Genomic DNA, 15,813 nt, shown 5'->3' with positions numbered 1-15,813 from the left:
CTGCTATCTTGTTGACTATCTTTTGGAAGGAGAGACAACACAACGAGCAAGAAACAAGTGGATTCTCCAAGAACCTATTTTTTGCCTTGGCCACCTGAGGGAAGCGGCGCTTTCCTTTTCGTACTCCCATTTTCTAACTTTCGGTGACCACGGGGCGTCTTTAGTGGGCCATTAGACACCCTTCTCGTACTACGGCTATATAAAACGTTCTCAGCATCCCTAGACTAGTGAACGGAAAAGTTTCTCGTGCAATGCAGTCGATCGTGGTATATTACGCAGCTGCTATTGCAGCAATTGCTGCACTATTCATATTCAAACGAGTCTTTCACGCTGTCTCTAATCTCTTCTTTTTCCATATACGCCCCTGGTGCCTCGTAAATTTGGAGTATGCGCATGCAAGCTTACGGCTTTTTGGCATAAAGCTGGTGCTTCGATATCAACTCGTCTTTCCCTTCGCGTACTTTGCGGGCACCGCGGTCTGCAATACCGTGGGTGTGCACTCCATCTCCGAAGCAGGCGTGCGTGCCGCCCAAATCTCGATGATAACTCTTCTGTTGCTCTGCTGGACCGGAGATCACGAGATTGGGGCTTTTATTCTGGGCATAGAGCTTGCAACGTATCATTTTATCCACCGCATCGCTGCTTTTGTGGCAGTCATTGAAGCAGCCATCCATGTTGTCATTGCAGCTCAACAGACCCATTTCTCTGCTTCCGACTCTTCTCAATTTCACGGTCTACTTGTAGGCTCGACCCTCTCTAACCATTTTCGATTATGGACTAAGTCTCGCAGGCTGGCTGTATGTTTCTGTCACTGTTTTTCCTTCCCATGGTTAAGCGGCGTATATATGAACTTTTTTTAAGGACTCATCAAGGATGCGCCATCTTTGCGCTATATGCGATTTGGAAACATGTCTCATCTTCACAGAGCAAACGTTGGGTGCTCCTTCTGGCAATACTATCTGCCGTGACTGGTGCACTACAGTTCATCCGTATCATGTACCGCAACATCCCACATCGGAGATCCGTGAAATTCCTAACAGAGAATTGTGGAGCTGATGCACTCCGGCTGACTTTGTCTTTACCGCGCCCTTGGAGAATTCGCGCTGGACAACGCGTCTATGTCAGTATACCAAGAGTAGGGTTACTATACATGTTCCAGCCGCATCCATTCACGATTGCCTGGTGGGAGGACGACGGAAACGGCAGCATGTTTTCAATCACGTTAATTGTTCGAGCTCGATTCGGCTTTACTAAAAAGCTTCTTGATCGTATCGAATCTGGCTGCGAAGGCTGGGCCTGGATTGACGGACCCTATGGACCCTCGTCTGCCTCCACCTTTGGCTATTCTCCCGAGGTCGGAGATTATGGCCACATAATTATGGTGGCGACAGGTATGGGCATCGTTGCTCAGCTTCCCTATATCAAGGAACTTTTGGATGGGCAACGCCAAGGTCAGGTACGAACACGAAGAGTATCACTCGTTTGGCGACTCGAGCAGGAGGGCGACTATGAACTGGCTCGTGACCTGCTACAAGCTCTTGTTAAGCATGATGACAGTTATGTAAGTAGTTCCTATGGCCCCGACTTGACAGAGACTGTCTCCGTCCCTGCTCACGCGCATTCGACAACACTCCTGACCCTCAAGTTCCTGATTTTGCTTTAGAGCACCTCGAGGCTAACGATCAAGTCAGATGCTCAAAGTCACGGTTTATAACAAGATGGGATCTCCATCAGAGGCCCCAGGAGCAGTGGGTCATCATGATCTTATCGCTGTATATGGTGGGGACGTTAATTGGGAAGATGAACTGTCGGTTGAACTAGAAAAGCAAATTGGTACTCTCCTCGTCACAGGTATTGCTGCCCACGGCATTTGATCAATATTTTTGCTGTTAACTGACACAGTGCATCTATAAGTTTCTGCTCGGCATTCCGTCAGAGATATCATGAGGAGCATTGTGAATAGGTACGTGCAACGGAGGGTAGAGCTCTACGAACTAGAATTCCAGCCGTGGGAGAAGAGCCGTGATTGTTTATCTTTATTTTAGCTACATAGAGACCAGGAAAGGTTGACTGCGTATACATAGCATCCAGTCAATATATTTTAGCAGCGACTGTCTTCTCGTGTCTCTCAATTAGCTCAAGCTCAAGTAATATTGAACAATGGACTTGCATAAGAACCCACAGGACTAAGTTTAGACAATATAAACAAAACAAGAACGCGACCTAAGCGGTTGCGAGGACCCTCCTGCCAGTAAGGAAATCTAGGCTAAGATGGCTGAGCAGAATTGATGAAGCTCTAACTCTTTCCCTGCTTCAATCTTTTTCACAATTTCCTCAACTTTTGCAATCGGATAACACCATCGCAGTTCACGATTCTTCCAATGAACCACCCCTCTAGCGAAATCTTCCTGGTCGGTGAGTTTGTGTACGGTTCTCATCTGCTCTTCCTCCCCATATACGCCTTTAGCTTTAATGCATGCCCGACACAATGTGTGAATGCGGATTTCTCGTTTGGCGGGGAGAAAATACGAGAAAGTAGTCACTAGGCTTCCGCCAGGGTCACTGTAAATCGCTTTCGTACACACGTTCTTGTAGCGATAACGATCCTTATGGACGACACAGGTCCAAGTCACGTTGCACTACATGTCGACACGAGACAAATCGGGCTTTTCCTATTATCGTTAGTCGCCTAACCGGAAGGGACGTCTATGTATACTGCGTACCTTTCGAAATCTTGGGCAAAGAGATTCAGGTGGCAACAGGACGACCCAGATACCTGCCGCTGCTCTCATATTCTTTAATATATAGGCCTGTGACGACTAATAACCGAGCGTCTAACAATGTTGGAGTCCCTTCGAAAGAAGATATGGAAAGGATCTGCAATTGCAGGGCTGCTCAACCTCGATAAGGGTGGGGCTGAAGCTCCATCAACGCCGATAAAGTCGGCTGCGGAAGACGCGCCGAAAATGGCGTGGCAACCTGCACTCAACTGGAGTGGGTGATCCATACTGGTATTGGGCGGATGCCTGTCTCTCAGTAAGCAGATCTCTCCGTAGGGGGCATTGACTCCATCTGGATACGCAGGTCCGCACGGAGCTTCTGGTCCAAACGGAGCCCTCACTCCGTAGGGAGGATTGACTCCATCTGGATACGTAGGTCCGCACGGAGCTTCTGGTCCAAACGGAGCCCTCACTCCGTAGGGAGGATTGACTCCATCTGGATACGTAGGTCCGCACGGAGCTTCTGGTCCAAACGGAGCCCTCACTCCTTAGGGAGGATTGACTCCATCTGGATACGTAGGTCCGCACGGAGCTTCTATTCCAAACGGAGTCCTCACTCCGTAGGGGGCATTGACTCCATCTGGATACGCAGGTCCGCACGGAGCTTCTATTCCAAACGGAGCCCTCACTCCATAGGGGGGATTGACTTCAGCTGGATAGCTAGGTCCGCACGGAGCTGCTGTTCATACAAGTGCAAGACGCTTACAAGACATCGTCATCAATATTTTCGTGCAGTTGTGCCACTGAGTCACCGGGAACACTCCGGAGCCCACATCCACAGAAACGTGCATTCTTCGTCATGGTCTCGCACATAACAGCCCACTATGCTCTGTTCTTTAGTTGGACCGGTAGAGCTCACAAATACTGTACCTGTACTTCTCCAACACAGTTCACACGTCCAATAGAATAATTCTTCTTGTTTGATTACATTCTTGTGTAGAGAACGCTATCGGAGGCATAATTCACGGTTGCAGGGATCTCTTAAGTTGAGCAACATATCTCGAGGTCCAGCCTTGCAGACTTGCCTGGTTCCAGCCTTTGGCCAAGACCATTTGCTTTTCCTCAGGCCCACCAAATAAATTTCGCGAAATCCACCGCTCCAGGTATTTTCATGGAAGCAGCCATAAATTCAGACTATGGGCTCCCTATATCTCCTCATCCTACTATTTCCTTCCACAGCCGTTATATATGCTGTTTCATTCATCTCAAATCATCCCGCTCCTTTAGTTCTGACGATGGATCAACGTCAGAAACGGTTTACCAGGTTGCCACACGGACTTCAGAAAGCCTCTCATCCACCAGATGATAAAGGCACCTTACAAGACATATTAGAGGAAAAACTGTCCTCCCTGCACGTCAGCGACGCACGATTGGCGCAGCTTCAGAGTTCCGGAAAAGAAAAGGCCAACAAGATCACTAAACCCTACCGTCAGACTCAAAATCAGTCTGCGCCAGAGCTTATCAAAAACAGTGATTTCCTGAAGAGGGAACACCCCTCAGGGAAATATCTCATGACATGGGAGGTGAACCAGGCTGGTATAGGCCGTTTAGGCCTGGAGAATTGCGCTGGTTATAAATCAAGGGTGGTGGTCAAAAAAATTATGGCTGAAAGGCAACACAAATCCAAAAATCTGAGAGCCACCGATGATCAGTATTTGGTCAATTTACAAGAAGCATTTTTCGATCAGGGCTACTACTTCCTTGTCTATCTATTTCAAGGATTTGCAATTGATCTGGCAGTCACATGCGCCACACCTCATGTTCAATTCAGTGAAGCAGACATTGCAACTGTTTGTAGAAGCATTCTGAAAGGGCTGGACTATATCCACGAGGTTCTTCAGATGAGTCACGGAAACATGGATCTCAAGCACATTTTGCTCTCCGAAAACGGTTGCATTAAGATTGGTGCGTCTGCCGCCTTTCTCCTTTCCCACTTGTTGCTCACGCTACAGGTAGCCAACATTGGAAGAAGTCTGCTGGAACACCAAAGTCTTAAAGGCAGAAGAGACGACATCAAGAGTGTCGGCCTGTTTGTGGTCCATCTGAAGGAGCCGGCGACAATCCTGGAAGACAAAAGAACACATCTCTACAATCCACAGAATGTCTCGAACCAGGCAAAGGGATTCATTGAGGAGGCACATACTGCTTCCTGCAAACTTCTACTGCAGGTAGATTTCCCTTCTATTGAAAGATCTTGCGGAAATCACTAAATCCAAATTTCCTAGCATGATTTCCTCCTTCAAGCCAACCCCGATAATGAGACATGGAGCCTCATACCTCATTATTACGACGCCGTACGTTATGCACCATGCACTCCACGGGTGATAGAAGGGAGTCGAAAATTCTAGGTCAACCGAGGAGTAAAAGAGGAAAGAAGTAAATAGAAAGGGTGGGGAATAGGGTATTGGACGGGGTTGCTTGTCCGTAAAATGATCAGGTAATCTTTAGCAACGGCGTTCTGTAAAGGAATGAATATACTTGACAATATTCGAAGGGTGAGACCAGGTGAAACTAGATAAATATAGTCACCGAGACTGGAAAGAGTGACGAGGGATATTTAAGCCAGCCAACTCCCCCTTTCTGTCTTTTTACCACTCGTCAGATGCTGCGATCACGAGTAATGCAGCCCAATACAGTTGCCCCGGAGGGAGAAAGCCCGGCCGATAGTCTCACAAACTACCTATGTGGCTTTGCCAAGATAAAACTCCGACACCTATCTGGAGAATATCGGAAGAAGAACATGCTAAGGTTTAAGAGAGCTTTGGTGGGAGGCCAATGCTCTCTGCTCGATCTAGAGCACTATATCACCGCCCTGATTGACATGAATACGCTCAATAAGGGTTTGGAAAAATCGGGCATAAATGCTTCCACATTGCTTGATGCAATCGATCCACCACATCTTTCTCTGGAGGATGCCGTCGTCCTCGCGTGTTTACGAGGACGAGATCTCCTGGAGGCAGCTAGGCGCGTACTACCGCCGGGCCGAAGGTGGGTGGTTGTAAAACTATATGTTGACAGTATGTCCTCTCATGCTAGCTTGAGTCCGAGTCCTAATCGCTACTCTGAAGGTCTTCCTGTCAATTTACGAACCGAAATCGCTGAAAGTTTCTCCTATGTTGACGGAGTATCTAATGTGGAGATTTTCGGATCCCTTCTACGTGACTTTTCTGGTATGGAGTCAACTTTCTGGCGCAGCAGACTGCCTTCCGATTCGGATTTCCAGTATGTCCAAAGAGTCGCTCGGACCCCCGAGTTACGGGAATCGTTCATGGCTCTGATTCCATTTCCGGGGCTTTGGAGCACGTTTACTTTTCGCAAGCTAGAGCATGTTGTGTCCCCTCGGTGTGATGAGGTTAGACGCCGCCATGTTCCCAGCCTGTTTATTCATTACTTTGACTGGAATCCCGCTGAGTGAAATGCAGGTAATGGTTCACTACCTGCGGGAGATCATTCGTATTTGGTCACTCCTCTTGCCCGATAGAGCGGGTCAGGCCGATACGCTGTCAGTAGAACTCATTGAGGGGAAGATGCCGAAATACTCCACCCAGGACCGCTCAGATATTATGCGTCTAATGAACGACGGCACGCTCTTCCCGGATATTTCTGATGTGGATGAGCGGGATAGGGTACTGCAGGTCCTGCTTGAAATTCCTGGCAGGGTCCTGTCCCTGACGCTCTTCTTCGATGATGTGAAATGCTTCTCCGGGCCCTCCAAGGCTATGAGGGACCTATTTTCTGTAGGTCCTAAAACATCAATTTATAGCACGGCTCTACACTGTTGGGACGGAGGTACCCAGGCTTACAACATCCAATTAACCGACAGCGAGTACCAGACTGTCCCTATCAACGGTATAGTGCCAGCAGATAAAGCAGAAAGAGCCATAGCATCGGTTAGCTTGCTACAATTATGGCTGACAGCCTTTCGACACTTCATCAATCCTCGGACGGGGAGAACAAGAAAAGTAAAGAACGTTCAGCCTTTGTTTGAATTACGAGGAGAGCCTGAGCTTGCCAAGTCGGCCAGCAGATTGGGTTTTACAATTCCAAGGAAAGTTTCTACTGCAGTCGACTCGATTTTGCCGGCTTTTCATTATACCTTCGAAACGCTCACAGGTGCTTCTCACAATGATCTTGCACGGAAAACCTTGTATATGTCAAAACGGTTTCGACAAATCTTCGGTGATGGGCCCAGATCCCATCAGTCAGATCAGAAAATCCCTGAGCTCTCTGTGAAAACGGATAGCCGACGGTCAAGTTTCCGAGCCGGACGACCACTCAAAGATGAGTACATAAGTGACCGGTCGTTCTTCTTTCTTTGACATATGTTTTCTGATGAGGGAGAGATTCCCCTTTATCCGAGCTCATTTGCTGTCATAAGAGACATCTTCTGCAGTTTTTTCGGCCGACAACATCTTGGATCTCTCTTGAATCACGACGCCTCCGGAGCTTCCAACCAACTCTCATTTGCTGAAGAAGTTCCGGAAGGAGCCATTACGTCTGGGGCCTTGCTACCAGAAGAACCGCAAGCGTTGACAGATAATACAGATGTTCATACCGACTCCGTTGAAAACCGTGATTCATTAGCGACAAGTCCAATAGACCTTGAACTGCACCCAGAGCCAGGGCCCTCTGCTCAGATTATGGACGGTGTACAGCAGTCCGTACCTTTAGCTGCAGGTTTTGAAGACGAGCATAGCAAAGCCCCAGTGTCTCGGAAAGTCCCAATATCACTCCATCGAAGCGCCATTCATGAGATACTACCATTGTGGTATCAGTCAGATGTCACGAATGTCGTAGTCTTCTACCTGTTCAACTCAAGGGAGTACTACAAGTTTTTTGCCGACGCAGAAATGGAAATGCGACTCGTCCTAAACGACCTTGCCCGTGCCCATTATTTCCTCATCATTGATCAAGAAAAGGTCGTCTCTCCAAACATGGCAGATCTAGTCTCTGAGGTTCAACGGACGCGATTGCTCTTCGTTGGAGCAAAATCAAAACCAGGAGAGCTGGAGACCAAGGCAGGCGGCATTAGCAAGGCTGCTTTGGAGGATTACATATCCAAATATGATGTTCATACAGGGAAACGACGGTTCGAATTCGCTCCTGGCGACACTGACGATGGAGAGCAACCACACTCAACAAAAAGAAGAATCTGATACCGTGTAGTCGAACATCATCGATGTATAGGGTTTCAGTCAGAGTTCAGGCAGTCTCGTCATGACGAGCTGTCATTTCAAACAAATTCATAGATTCTAAGCAGTGCCAATTCCACGTTTTCGTCACTAAATTAGACGTGACTACAGGTATATTTATTAGTTTAATGTGAGGCATTCCTCATCAGGCAATCCCTCTGGGACCTGTGATATCGACAAAGAAAGATCTTTGCAAACACCACAGCGCAATGGCTTTGCCGTGTTCCGCTCGTTCTTACAAAAGGGGCTCTGCTGGAACGTTTGAGAGTATTATCAAGTGATTTCAGCGCTGGGAATTCCGTTTTGCTGATTGAGTTCTGAAGCCGGATAGACAATTTAATATAGATAGAAGATCTCTCCATTAACTCCGGACGTGTTCTCGACACCGTCTCTGATGCCCTCAAATGTTAGAAAGGATCGAAAAGGATCTACGCATCTCCTTAAGGCTCCCTAGGGGAGGGAAAAGGAAAAAGAAGTTGAAGTTCCAACTAGCCCTGACATCAAAATGAACTTTGAGAATTACAGGAAAACCAACTCATGTAATCACAAACGACTGTGTTTATTGGCCTGGAGTAAGAGTAGTCTCATAGCAGATCACGGCCACTGGATCTACATACAAAGTCTATCAGAACATTCTAATCTTTCTCAAGATCCAACGCCGCTTAGCGCCTTTCTCTTTCGCGCCGTTCTTCCTCAGGTAGACTTCAGTCGCTTTTGCTTCGTCCGTAGGTGGACTCGCATGAATTGACCACGACAAAGGGGTGGAATACGTATCATCCGTGGAATTGATCTTCGCTCCGTATTCCAAAAGAATCTTCACACAATCTAAGGCACCATATTCTGCAGCCCAGGAGAGGGGTGTACGCTTGTTCTGGTCGCGATCGTCTTTCGCAGCACCAGTTCTTAGGAGACAACGAAGAAGCTCAGGGCAATCTCCCATGGCCGCGTAGTGGATGAGAGATCTCTTGCAGGGGCCTCGGTGATTTGAAGCGCCCTTTGACTCGAATGAGGAATGCGCATCGTTTACAAAAGCCTTGATATGATCGCTTAGCCTAATCTCCCTGATATTTTTCATGCGCCGGAATTCGCCATCGATAACGGTTTTGGAGTCGGGGGGGATACTCATTGCGATAGTTCCCATACTGAATCTTTGCAATGTGTAGCTGCAGATGTATATAACCGCAGGAATATGCTCAAAATTATGGAAACGGGAAAGGATTTAAACGTAGCGGATACTCCCAGCGAGTACAGCATGTAGACAGTTTCATGAGATTCTCTTCATTAGCGTTGAAATGAATTTGCTGTGTTGGGCATGGAAGGCAATTTAATGTCCTATCTTACTACGTATACACATTGTTCTAAAATTTCTGACGAGTAAGTGGAAATACACATGCCTGTGATACTAGATAAATGTATGGAAACACCTGCGGATCACGTCCGCGGGTCTTTGGCAGGGAATGAAGAGCCTTCGGAGGTTCCAAGACTGGTAGTGATCAACAGAATCGGAGGGTCGAAGCCGCAGCGGGTCGATGGGTACTTGGGCCGTCTTAGACCCAAGGTGCCACGCCAGTTTATGCTCCCCACACGACTCGAAAGCGGCGCGGCACGTCCAGCATTAGATAAAAACAGGCGCGATGTACGGGGTCTAATCGTGCTGTAAAACAACATTCAATTCCTTGTCAAAGTGAAGTCGGAAATAATTCAGTGAAACTCAATGATATTGCGAAAAATGGTAATGACTCCTAAGTTGGGATCTCCAATCGAATTGCCAGTTCGAGGAGTCCCGCGGCATATGACACTACCCCAAACTCTAGACACTCAGTCGGATTTCGTGAAGTCTGGGTCCCCTTACGACCAGCTGAACCGCTTCTTCGTCGGCCTGGCACCGACTTGGGGACCCGTCAGTGCTATTGAGTTTTCTGAAGGCGCCAACTTGGCCTATGTCTACCAAGAACGGATCGAAGAAAGGGACCTACAGGCTGAGGACTTCAAAGAAACATCTCATCCGAATCTGGTTAACTTGAAAGAGGTATTCATTGCAAAACAGAGCGTCTTTTTCCTTTACGATACCTGGGGTATCTCCCTGGAGGAAATTCAACAATCATCATCAAAATTTTGCTTGGGCGAGGTGGAGATTGCAACTATCTCAAAAGGGGTATATAAACACTCAGACCGTCCTTTCAGAGAGGAACTACGCTAACATCCCTAGATCCTGCAAGCTTTGAAGTACGTGCATGAAGTGCTTGGGATCTGCCATGGGAATGTCACACCTTCCACAGTCTTAATCAACCAAGAGGGAATAGTCAAACTGGGTCAGTGCCATCCGAAAGGTATACGTTGAAAATGACCTGGCTATTGACAGGCTTCATAGCCGACGTCGGAAGCAGCCTGATTAGGGAATCAAAGAGACAGCAGAAGAGCAAGGACCTTCAGGCTGTTTGCTCGATAGCTCGCTCGCTCTTGAGACTGGACGAGACATCTGCAATTCGTGGGACAATGGGACTGCTCGCAGAGGACTTCACCGGGTCCTCTCGGAGAGCAACCGCAGCGGACCTTCTAAAGGTGAGTGGAACTTCAAACGGATCAATGGCAGCCAACTTATCAAGATTAGCATCCTTTCCTACGCATTAGCCTGGGACCGTGGTGTCTGCGTCCAGTAAGTGTCCTCTGCGGGATCGCTCGATAACGAGTCCTAGGAAGGATGATACTGGCCCACGGCAGAATGAAGGCATAGGAATATTTGAGGGGGAGCATGCATTGTTTCTGAGTCACAGATTCTTTGGAGTCTGTTTAATACACCCTTGACCATGCAACAGTTTTACGTCAAAAGTTTCCGTACCCCCCCACCAAAATTGAAAATATATATTTCTCTCGAGAAAATTAATTCTTCCACCATACCATATACATACTCATAAAATTATATGCAAAGGTATGATTCTATAGAAAAATAACTGTAGATTTCAAAAAGCATAGTATTTCCACCTAATATTTGGTATACCAACCATTAGCCTCAATGACGGCCTTCACACGCCGCGGCATGGATGAAATCAATGCATCAAAATACTCCTGGCCTAACGCCTCCCACGCTCTCTCGATAAGATCGCTAAAGTGATCTTTTATATCTTCAATGGTGCCTTGATAGTTTTCTATATCTGGATCTAGCCGGTGGATCATCTCCTTGAGCTTAGCCCAGGCGTGCTCAATCGGTTTGAGATCAGGTGAGTATGGCGGCCAGTCAATGGTAGAGATACCATTATCCTCGAAGCATTTCTTAACTATCCAAGGTGTATGGATAGGGGCGTTATCTTGCATGAAAGACATCTCTGGAGAATAGATAGCGAAGATATTCTCCTCCAAAATCTTGATATAGGAGGCCGCGGAGTACCCATTTCGACGAGGATTCTCATCTCTAGTCATTCGATTATGGCACCCCAAATCATGATAGAGATACCCTTGGACTTCTTGTATGTAATGATATGCTCCTTTTTCCACTTCTCTCCAAGCTGATTCAATCGCCAGACCCATTTATGTTGCCTCCCGCGGCCAAGTTCAATAGAACATTCGTCGCTCCAGATAATCCTATGAAACTCCTCCGCACCCCAATTCTCCCGCGCTTTAGCCCATTCTAGACGTATTTTGGCTGCTTCTTCAGTCAATCGAGGTCGTTTCTTTGCTCGCCAGTGTCCATAGCCTGATTTCTGGATGCATCGGAGGATGGTGCTGTTTGACGCGTTCACTCCTGTCTTTTCGCGGATATCTTTGTAAGATATAAATGGATTGGGATGAATCGCGCATAGAATTAATTGCTCATCTCTGCTAGATAGCCTAGTAGGTCGGCCAGAGCGAGCAAGGGTTGCACCTTGCTCACGAAGGGGGTTCTTCTGGAGGGTATACTGGACTGTGGATCGCGGAATTTCAAGGGTTTGACTGATATGACGATATCCATGCCCCCCAACGTTCAAACCTTTAATAATTCCGCGGCAATATGGACTTAGCTCATCTCCACGCCCTTTATTAGGGTCAATTTCTTTTAGAGGCGTGCGTTGCATGGTTCCATGGTAGAAAAAGATGCTGGGTTGAAAAACGCGTGTGTATGAGACGCGTTGTGGTACGGAAACTTGTGGGCCCGAGTGTATGTGTACTCTGAGAAGCACGATCGACTGAGTCAATAGAGTGTATAGATCTGTCGAAGGAGAGGAAATCAGGTAATTCCAGGTAGAAGCAATCTCTAGATTATGATATCGTACCCATAGCAGAATATTACAGGTCAGCTTGGGTGAAACACGCACAATAAAGAAGGCTGCACGCCTATTTCGGAGTCATGACCGTCCTCCTTATCCACCAACATATAAGAAGATCAGATACTGCACACAGGTTCTACCACTATTGCTCATTACAGGCCAGTATGGGTCAAACACAGCCATTTGACGATCTTGAAACAAACCTGCCCGAGGCTGAAAGTGCTTCAGTCATTGAGACTCGTTATGTGCGCATGCTTCTCGAGCTTGACTATATTCCATGGTTTTACAACACCTCAGCTAGCGCTGCGCACTGGGCACTGCTTGCTGGATATCTGGTTATTCCAGGAACATTTACTTCTCTTCAGAAGTCCGACTTTCTCACGGAAGGTCTGGAAACAAACCGCACCGGAAAAGCCATCCTCAGTACAATCCAGAATCCGCCCCTCCTTGCTATTGCTTGCTTTTTGATGGTTTTGGGCTCAGTAATGATTTCTTGGCTCACCTGGGAGCGGAGGGAGAATTACATATGGCTCGTAAACCGGTTGTTTATGTCAGTCTCAGTATCTCTTGTTAATTCAGATGCTGATCGTTTGATAGACCAGTCCTCCTGAATGCGATAGCTGGGCTACTCACCAGTTTCGTCAATGTGTATACAGCGCAAAATGGTGAATGGTCAATAATGGCTGTTGTGACGGTTGTCGTCACCGGGATGTCTACGGCAGTCTCCTTGAGCTTGACAATAATATACAAGTTCGGAAAGCTAGAGAGGGTGAAGAGAGAACATGAGATGGAAATAAAGGCTGGCTTCCATATGGTTTCGCACAAGGCCAGCAATTCATCTACTGGGAAAGTGGGACCTGGCGATCTAGAGAGAATCAGTGGCTAGTTTCTCATCTCGACTTGTCAAGGAATCATCAGCAGGACTGTACAGCACATCAACGTGCTAGGATTGCTGCGTGGTCATTGAAGGATAGACTGGACCTGCCATTTACGAGCAGCTGCTTCGGGGCGAGTTTTACTACTAAAGCAAAGCCTGTATTGATTAGTTCATTATTGATTAAGTAACAGGCCAAAGAACTCAATATAGCAACTAACGAGTATCAAGCAAGTGTCTTCCAAACCTTTCAATCCCTCCGCTCCACGAGAAGCTTCAGGACCCCAGAGCACACATCGACCACTTTGGCTTGATTTACCAGAAGGATAACATAATAGGTGGGCTCAATCGTGGCTTGTGAAACTAGGATATTACATCTAGCCAATTCCAACAAATATTAATTTGCTGTCAGAGATCCTTTCGAAGAGGTCCTCTGGAGAAGAGTAATCATTCCACGTCCGGGACTAATAGTGCTCAGATAACGGCCCACGCCGGAACTTGCGCGGGGTCACTCAGCATCAGGACACGACCTCGTGGCAAAGAGTATGGTATTAAACCTTTAAAAAGACGATTCGATCTCCTAGATCGTAGACCCAGACCATAAAGTTAATTTTTTCTTCGCGCTGCGGAATGGGGGCAACCTGGGAAAGGTAAGTCTTATGCCTCTTCATCAAATTAACGGATGCTAAGGGACCCATATCCAGTATTGTGCATACGGACATGGTGACCATTTATATAGATGACGGTGATTTACCATTTTTTGTTCATTCAGGAGCGCTTCGGGCTTTTCCACTGGCTATCAGGCAGTCTATCAAGGCGTCTAAAAATAAAGAGAAGAATACCTTTGTGCTTCTGGGTTGGATGGACGAGCTCACCTTTGAGCTCTGCTGTGAGTTTGTATACACAGGCAATTTTTTTGTGCCTGAACCATTCTTGGCAACGGTCACTGGCTATGCGAAGACGTCAACATCAGGAACAGTCATGTGGCCATATTCAGACATTTTCATGGCACAGAATTACCCTCCTAGTTCGGTACAACAATTTCCGCCATTCTCACGGGGAGACAACGAACTCGGCGTTTCCTGCGATGATACTCTACCCAACATACACCAGGATGAAGTTTGCAACGACGTACTCCTCAGTCATGCTCGCCTCTACCGATTAGCTCTAAAATCAGGCTGGGCATCCTTATGTGCAGCGGCCCTCCAACGTTTAACAATCGCATTGGCATGCTTTACTCGTTCTGAAGAGCGCATCTACAGCATTGTGGAGCTGCTACATTTTGTGTTTGACGGAGGTACTGAAAATGTAGACAGCTTGCATCACTTGCTTCGAGCATATGTAGCGTGGAATGTGTCTACCCTACAGCCAGACCCTGGCTTCCAACGATTTCTGGAAGGATGGACAGGTTGACTGTCCCAATGCAAAATCCGATGGCAGAGTAAATACGAATTTAGCGAAGAGTATGGCAATTATCCCTATCAGGCATCTAGTAGTCTCTCATTCAAGTGATATCATAGTGGTAGAGTCGTCTTCTCGTTCTTCTGTATACGCTTGCCAGCATTCCACGAAACTGTGTAATTTATGTAAGGCCTTTCCTTTTCCCAAGATCGGAATCCAGACGCTTCTAAACAAAACATAGTAAATTCGTCTCTAAAGAAACGGCATATGACACGTAGCGTTAGTAAAAGGTAGGACATCGGCTTGCATTCTCAGCTTCGTCTCTCCGCGTTACCACCATCCTCCATATAGTATAGACCGGATTTCCCATCCTAGGTTCAGAATGCATTTTAGTATTTATCCCTTTTCTTTTCCGATTTCTTCTGTCGTTGTAGCAGTAGCTAACTGGACACCCCTGGGATCCAGCTCGGATCTCACTTGCGTTTGCCTCGTCGTAACATTATGCGTGGTCTCTTGGTACGGAAGCTTAACAGACATCTTTCTGATGAGTCCATTACTTGGGATGGGAAAGCTGTGTCAACCCCAATCTGTATAGGCAAGTCTTCCTAGCATTTCTTCATCCTTCATATTCGCTCCATTGGTGTCCCATGCCCATTAATTAAAGAACTTCAGATGACGCCAGTGATAGTAAAACTAAGAACTGTAGCAGGACAGCTTGACCCTTGCTATTTTCCCTTTAGCCGTAACGAGAAAGCTGTTGTGATCATGGAGGGATATTTCAGTCATCAACGCCTGTGCATCAATCAGAGGGATAGAATGCTGTCCTTGCCTTACTATATTGGCTTCATCATCCGTCAGCCATTCAATACAGTAAGCTAGGCTTTTTAATCCAGTAGGAACCTCGACCTGGACTTCTAGACAGCCCGCAAAGTAGAACGGGGACACTCTATTTGAACAGACAGTGCCATACGCAGGGAGACCTTGAGACAAATTGCGCGTGTCACAATCCTTGGTGCTCAGAGTTTCAGATCTTGCCCTTTCGGACCCAGTAAACGCGGGAAGTGTCAGTTGGGAATGTCTCCAGGAAACAGCAGTATTATGTGCTGTAACTACAGATGCTTTCAATTCGATTGTCTGCTGATGTGATGTCATGGATGCTCAGCCCTTGTCAGTGGGAGCAGGCGAATCCCTTCTTCTGATCCAAGTGACGCTGGCTGCACTTCAGCCCTACCTATTTGGCATTGTGAGGTGGTCAACTGTGTGCTCACGGATACTGGTAAAGTAAGTAACGTGCTTTCATTAGGACATGGGTAGGTAGTCTGTTG

At 47.1% G+C, this 15,813-nt stretch overlaps 7 protein-coding genes across 7 annotated transcripts, besides 5 other annotated features; 6 read left to right on the top strand and 1 right to left on the bottom strand.

The window, feature by feature from the left end:
• Nucleotides 1-251: 251 nt before the first annotated feature.
• Nucleotides 252-1,663, top strand: NFIA_031080 (ferric reductase family protein; the record flags this gene model as incomplete). The annotated part of the gene is made up of 2 exons (XM_001262571.1): nucleotides 252-740; nucleotides 791-1,663. The coding sequence occupies 2 exons, from the start codon at nucleotides 252-254 to the stop codon at nucleotides 1,661-1,663; spliced, it is 1,362 nt and encodes a 453-aa protein (XP_001262572.1).
• Nucleotides 1,664-3,049: 1,386 nt separating this feature from the next.
• Nucleotides 3,050-3,458: a microsatellite.
• A 557-nt stretch (nucleotides 3,459-4,015) lies between these two features.
• Nucleotides 4,016-4,990, top strand: NFIA_031070 (uncharacterized protein; the record flags this gene model as incomplete). The annotated part of the gene is made up of 1 exon (XM_001262570.1): nucleotides 4,016-4,990. The coding sequence occupies one exon, from the start codon at nucleotides 4,016-4,018 to the stop codon at nucleotides 4,988-4,990; it is 975 nt and encodes a 324-aa protein (XP_001262571.1).
• Nucleotides 4,991-5,400: 410 nt separating this feature from the next.
• On the top strand, nucleotides 5,401-6,195 carry NFIA_031060 (uncharacterized protein; the record flags this gene model as incomplete). Its single annotated transcript, XM_001262569.1, has 1 exon — nucleotides 5,401-6,195. The coding sequence occupies one exon, from the start codon at nucleotides 5,401-5,403 to the stop codon at nucleotides 6,193-6,195; it is 795 nt and encodes a 264-aa protein (XP_001262570.1).
• Nucleotides 6,196-6,205: 10 nt separating this feature from the next.
• Nucleotides 6,206-7,936, top strand: NFIA_031050 (uncharacterized protein; the record flags this gene model as incomplete). Its single annotated transcript, XM_001262568.1, has 2 exons — nucleotides 6,206-7,065; nucleotides 7,174-7,936. 2 exons carry the CDS (start codon nucleotides 6,206-6,208, stop codon nucleotides 7,934-7,936), a joined length of 1,623 nt encoding a protein of 540 aa, XP_001262569.1.
• A 661-nt stretch (nucleotides 7,937-8,597) lies between these two features.
• Nucleotides 8,598-9,098, bottom strand: NFIA_031040 (ankyrin repeat domain-containing protein; the record flags this gene model as incomplete). Its single annotated transcript, XM_001262567.1, has 1 exon — nucleotides 8,598-9,098. The coding sequence occupies one exon, from the start codon at nucleotides 9,096-9,098 to the stop codon at nucleotides 8,598-8,600; it is 501 nt and encodes a 166-aa protein (XP_001262568.1).
• A 609-nt stretch (nucleotides 9,099-9,707) lies between these two features.
• NFIA_031030 (uncharacterized protein) lies at nucleotides 9,708-10,632 on the top strand (the record flags this gene model as incomplete). Its single annotated transcript, XM_001262566.1, has 4 exons — nucleotides 9,708-10,127; nucleotides 10,182-10,284; nucleotides 10,335-10,534; nucleotides 10,579-10,632. 4 exons carry the CDS (start codon nucleotides 9,708-9,710, stop codon nucleotides 10,630-10,632), a joined length of 777 nt encoding a protein of 258 aa, XP_001262567.1.
• A 325-nt stretch (nucleotides 10,633-10,957) lies between these two features.
• Nucleotides 10,958-11,350: a mobile genetic element.
• Nucleotides 11,078-11,362: a mobile genetic element.
• A 32-nt stretch (nucleotides 11,363-11,394) lies between these two features.
• Nucleotides 11,395-11,904: a mobile genetic element.
• Nucleotides 11,395-11,922: a mobile genetic element.
• A 455-nt stretch (nucleotides 11,923-12,377) lies between these two features.
• Nucleotides 12,378-13,099, top strand: NFIA_031020 (uncharacterized protein; the record flags this gene model as incomplete). The annotated part of the gene is made up of 2 exons (XM_001262565.1): nucleotides 12,378-12,763; nucleotides 12,811-13,099. 2 exons carry the CDS (start codon nucleotides 12,378-12,380, stop codon nucleotides 13,097-13,099), a joined length of 675 nt encoding a protein of 224 aa, XP_001262566.1.
• Between the last annotated feature and the right edge of the window lie 2,714 nt (nucleotides 13,100-15,813).

This window comes from Aspergillus fischeri, genomic scaffold, assembly GCF_000149645.3.
Source record: "Aspergillus fischeri NRRL 181 1099437636261 genomic scaffold, whole genome shotgun sequence".
Classification (NCBI taxonomy): domain Eukaryota; kingdom Fungi; phylum Ascomycota; class Eurotiomycetes; order Eurotiales; family Aspergillaceae; genus Aspergillus; species Aspergillus fischeri.
The sequence above is the reverse complement of the archived record's forward strand: the minus strand, read 5'-3'. Positions and strand labels throughout refer to the sequence as shown.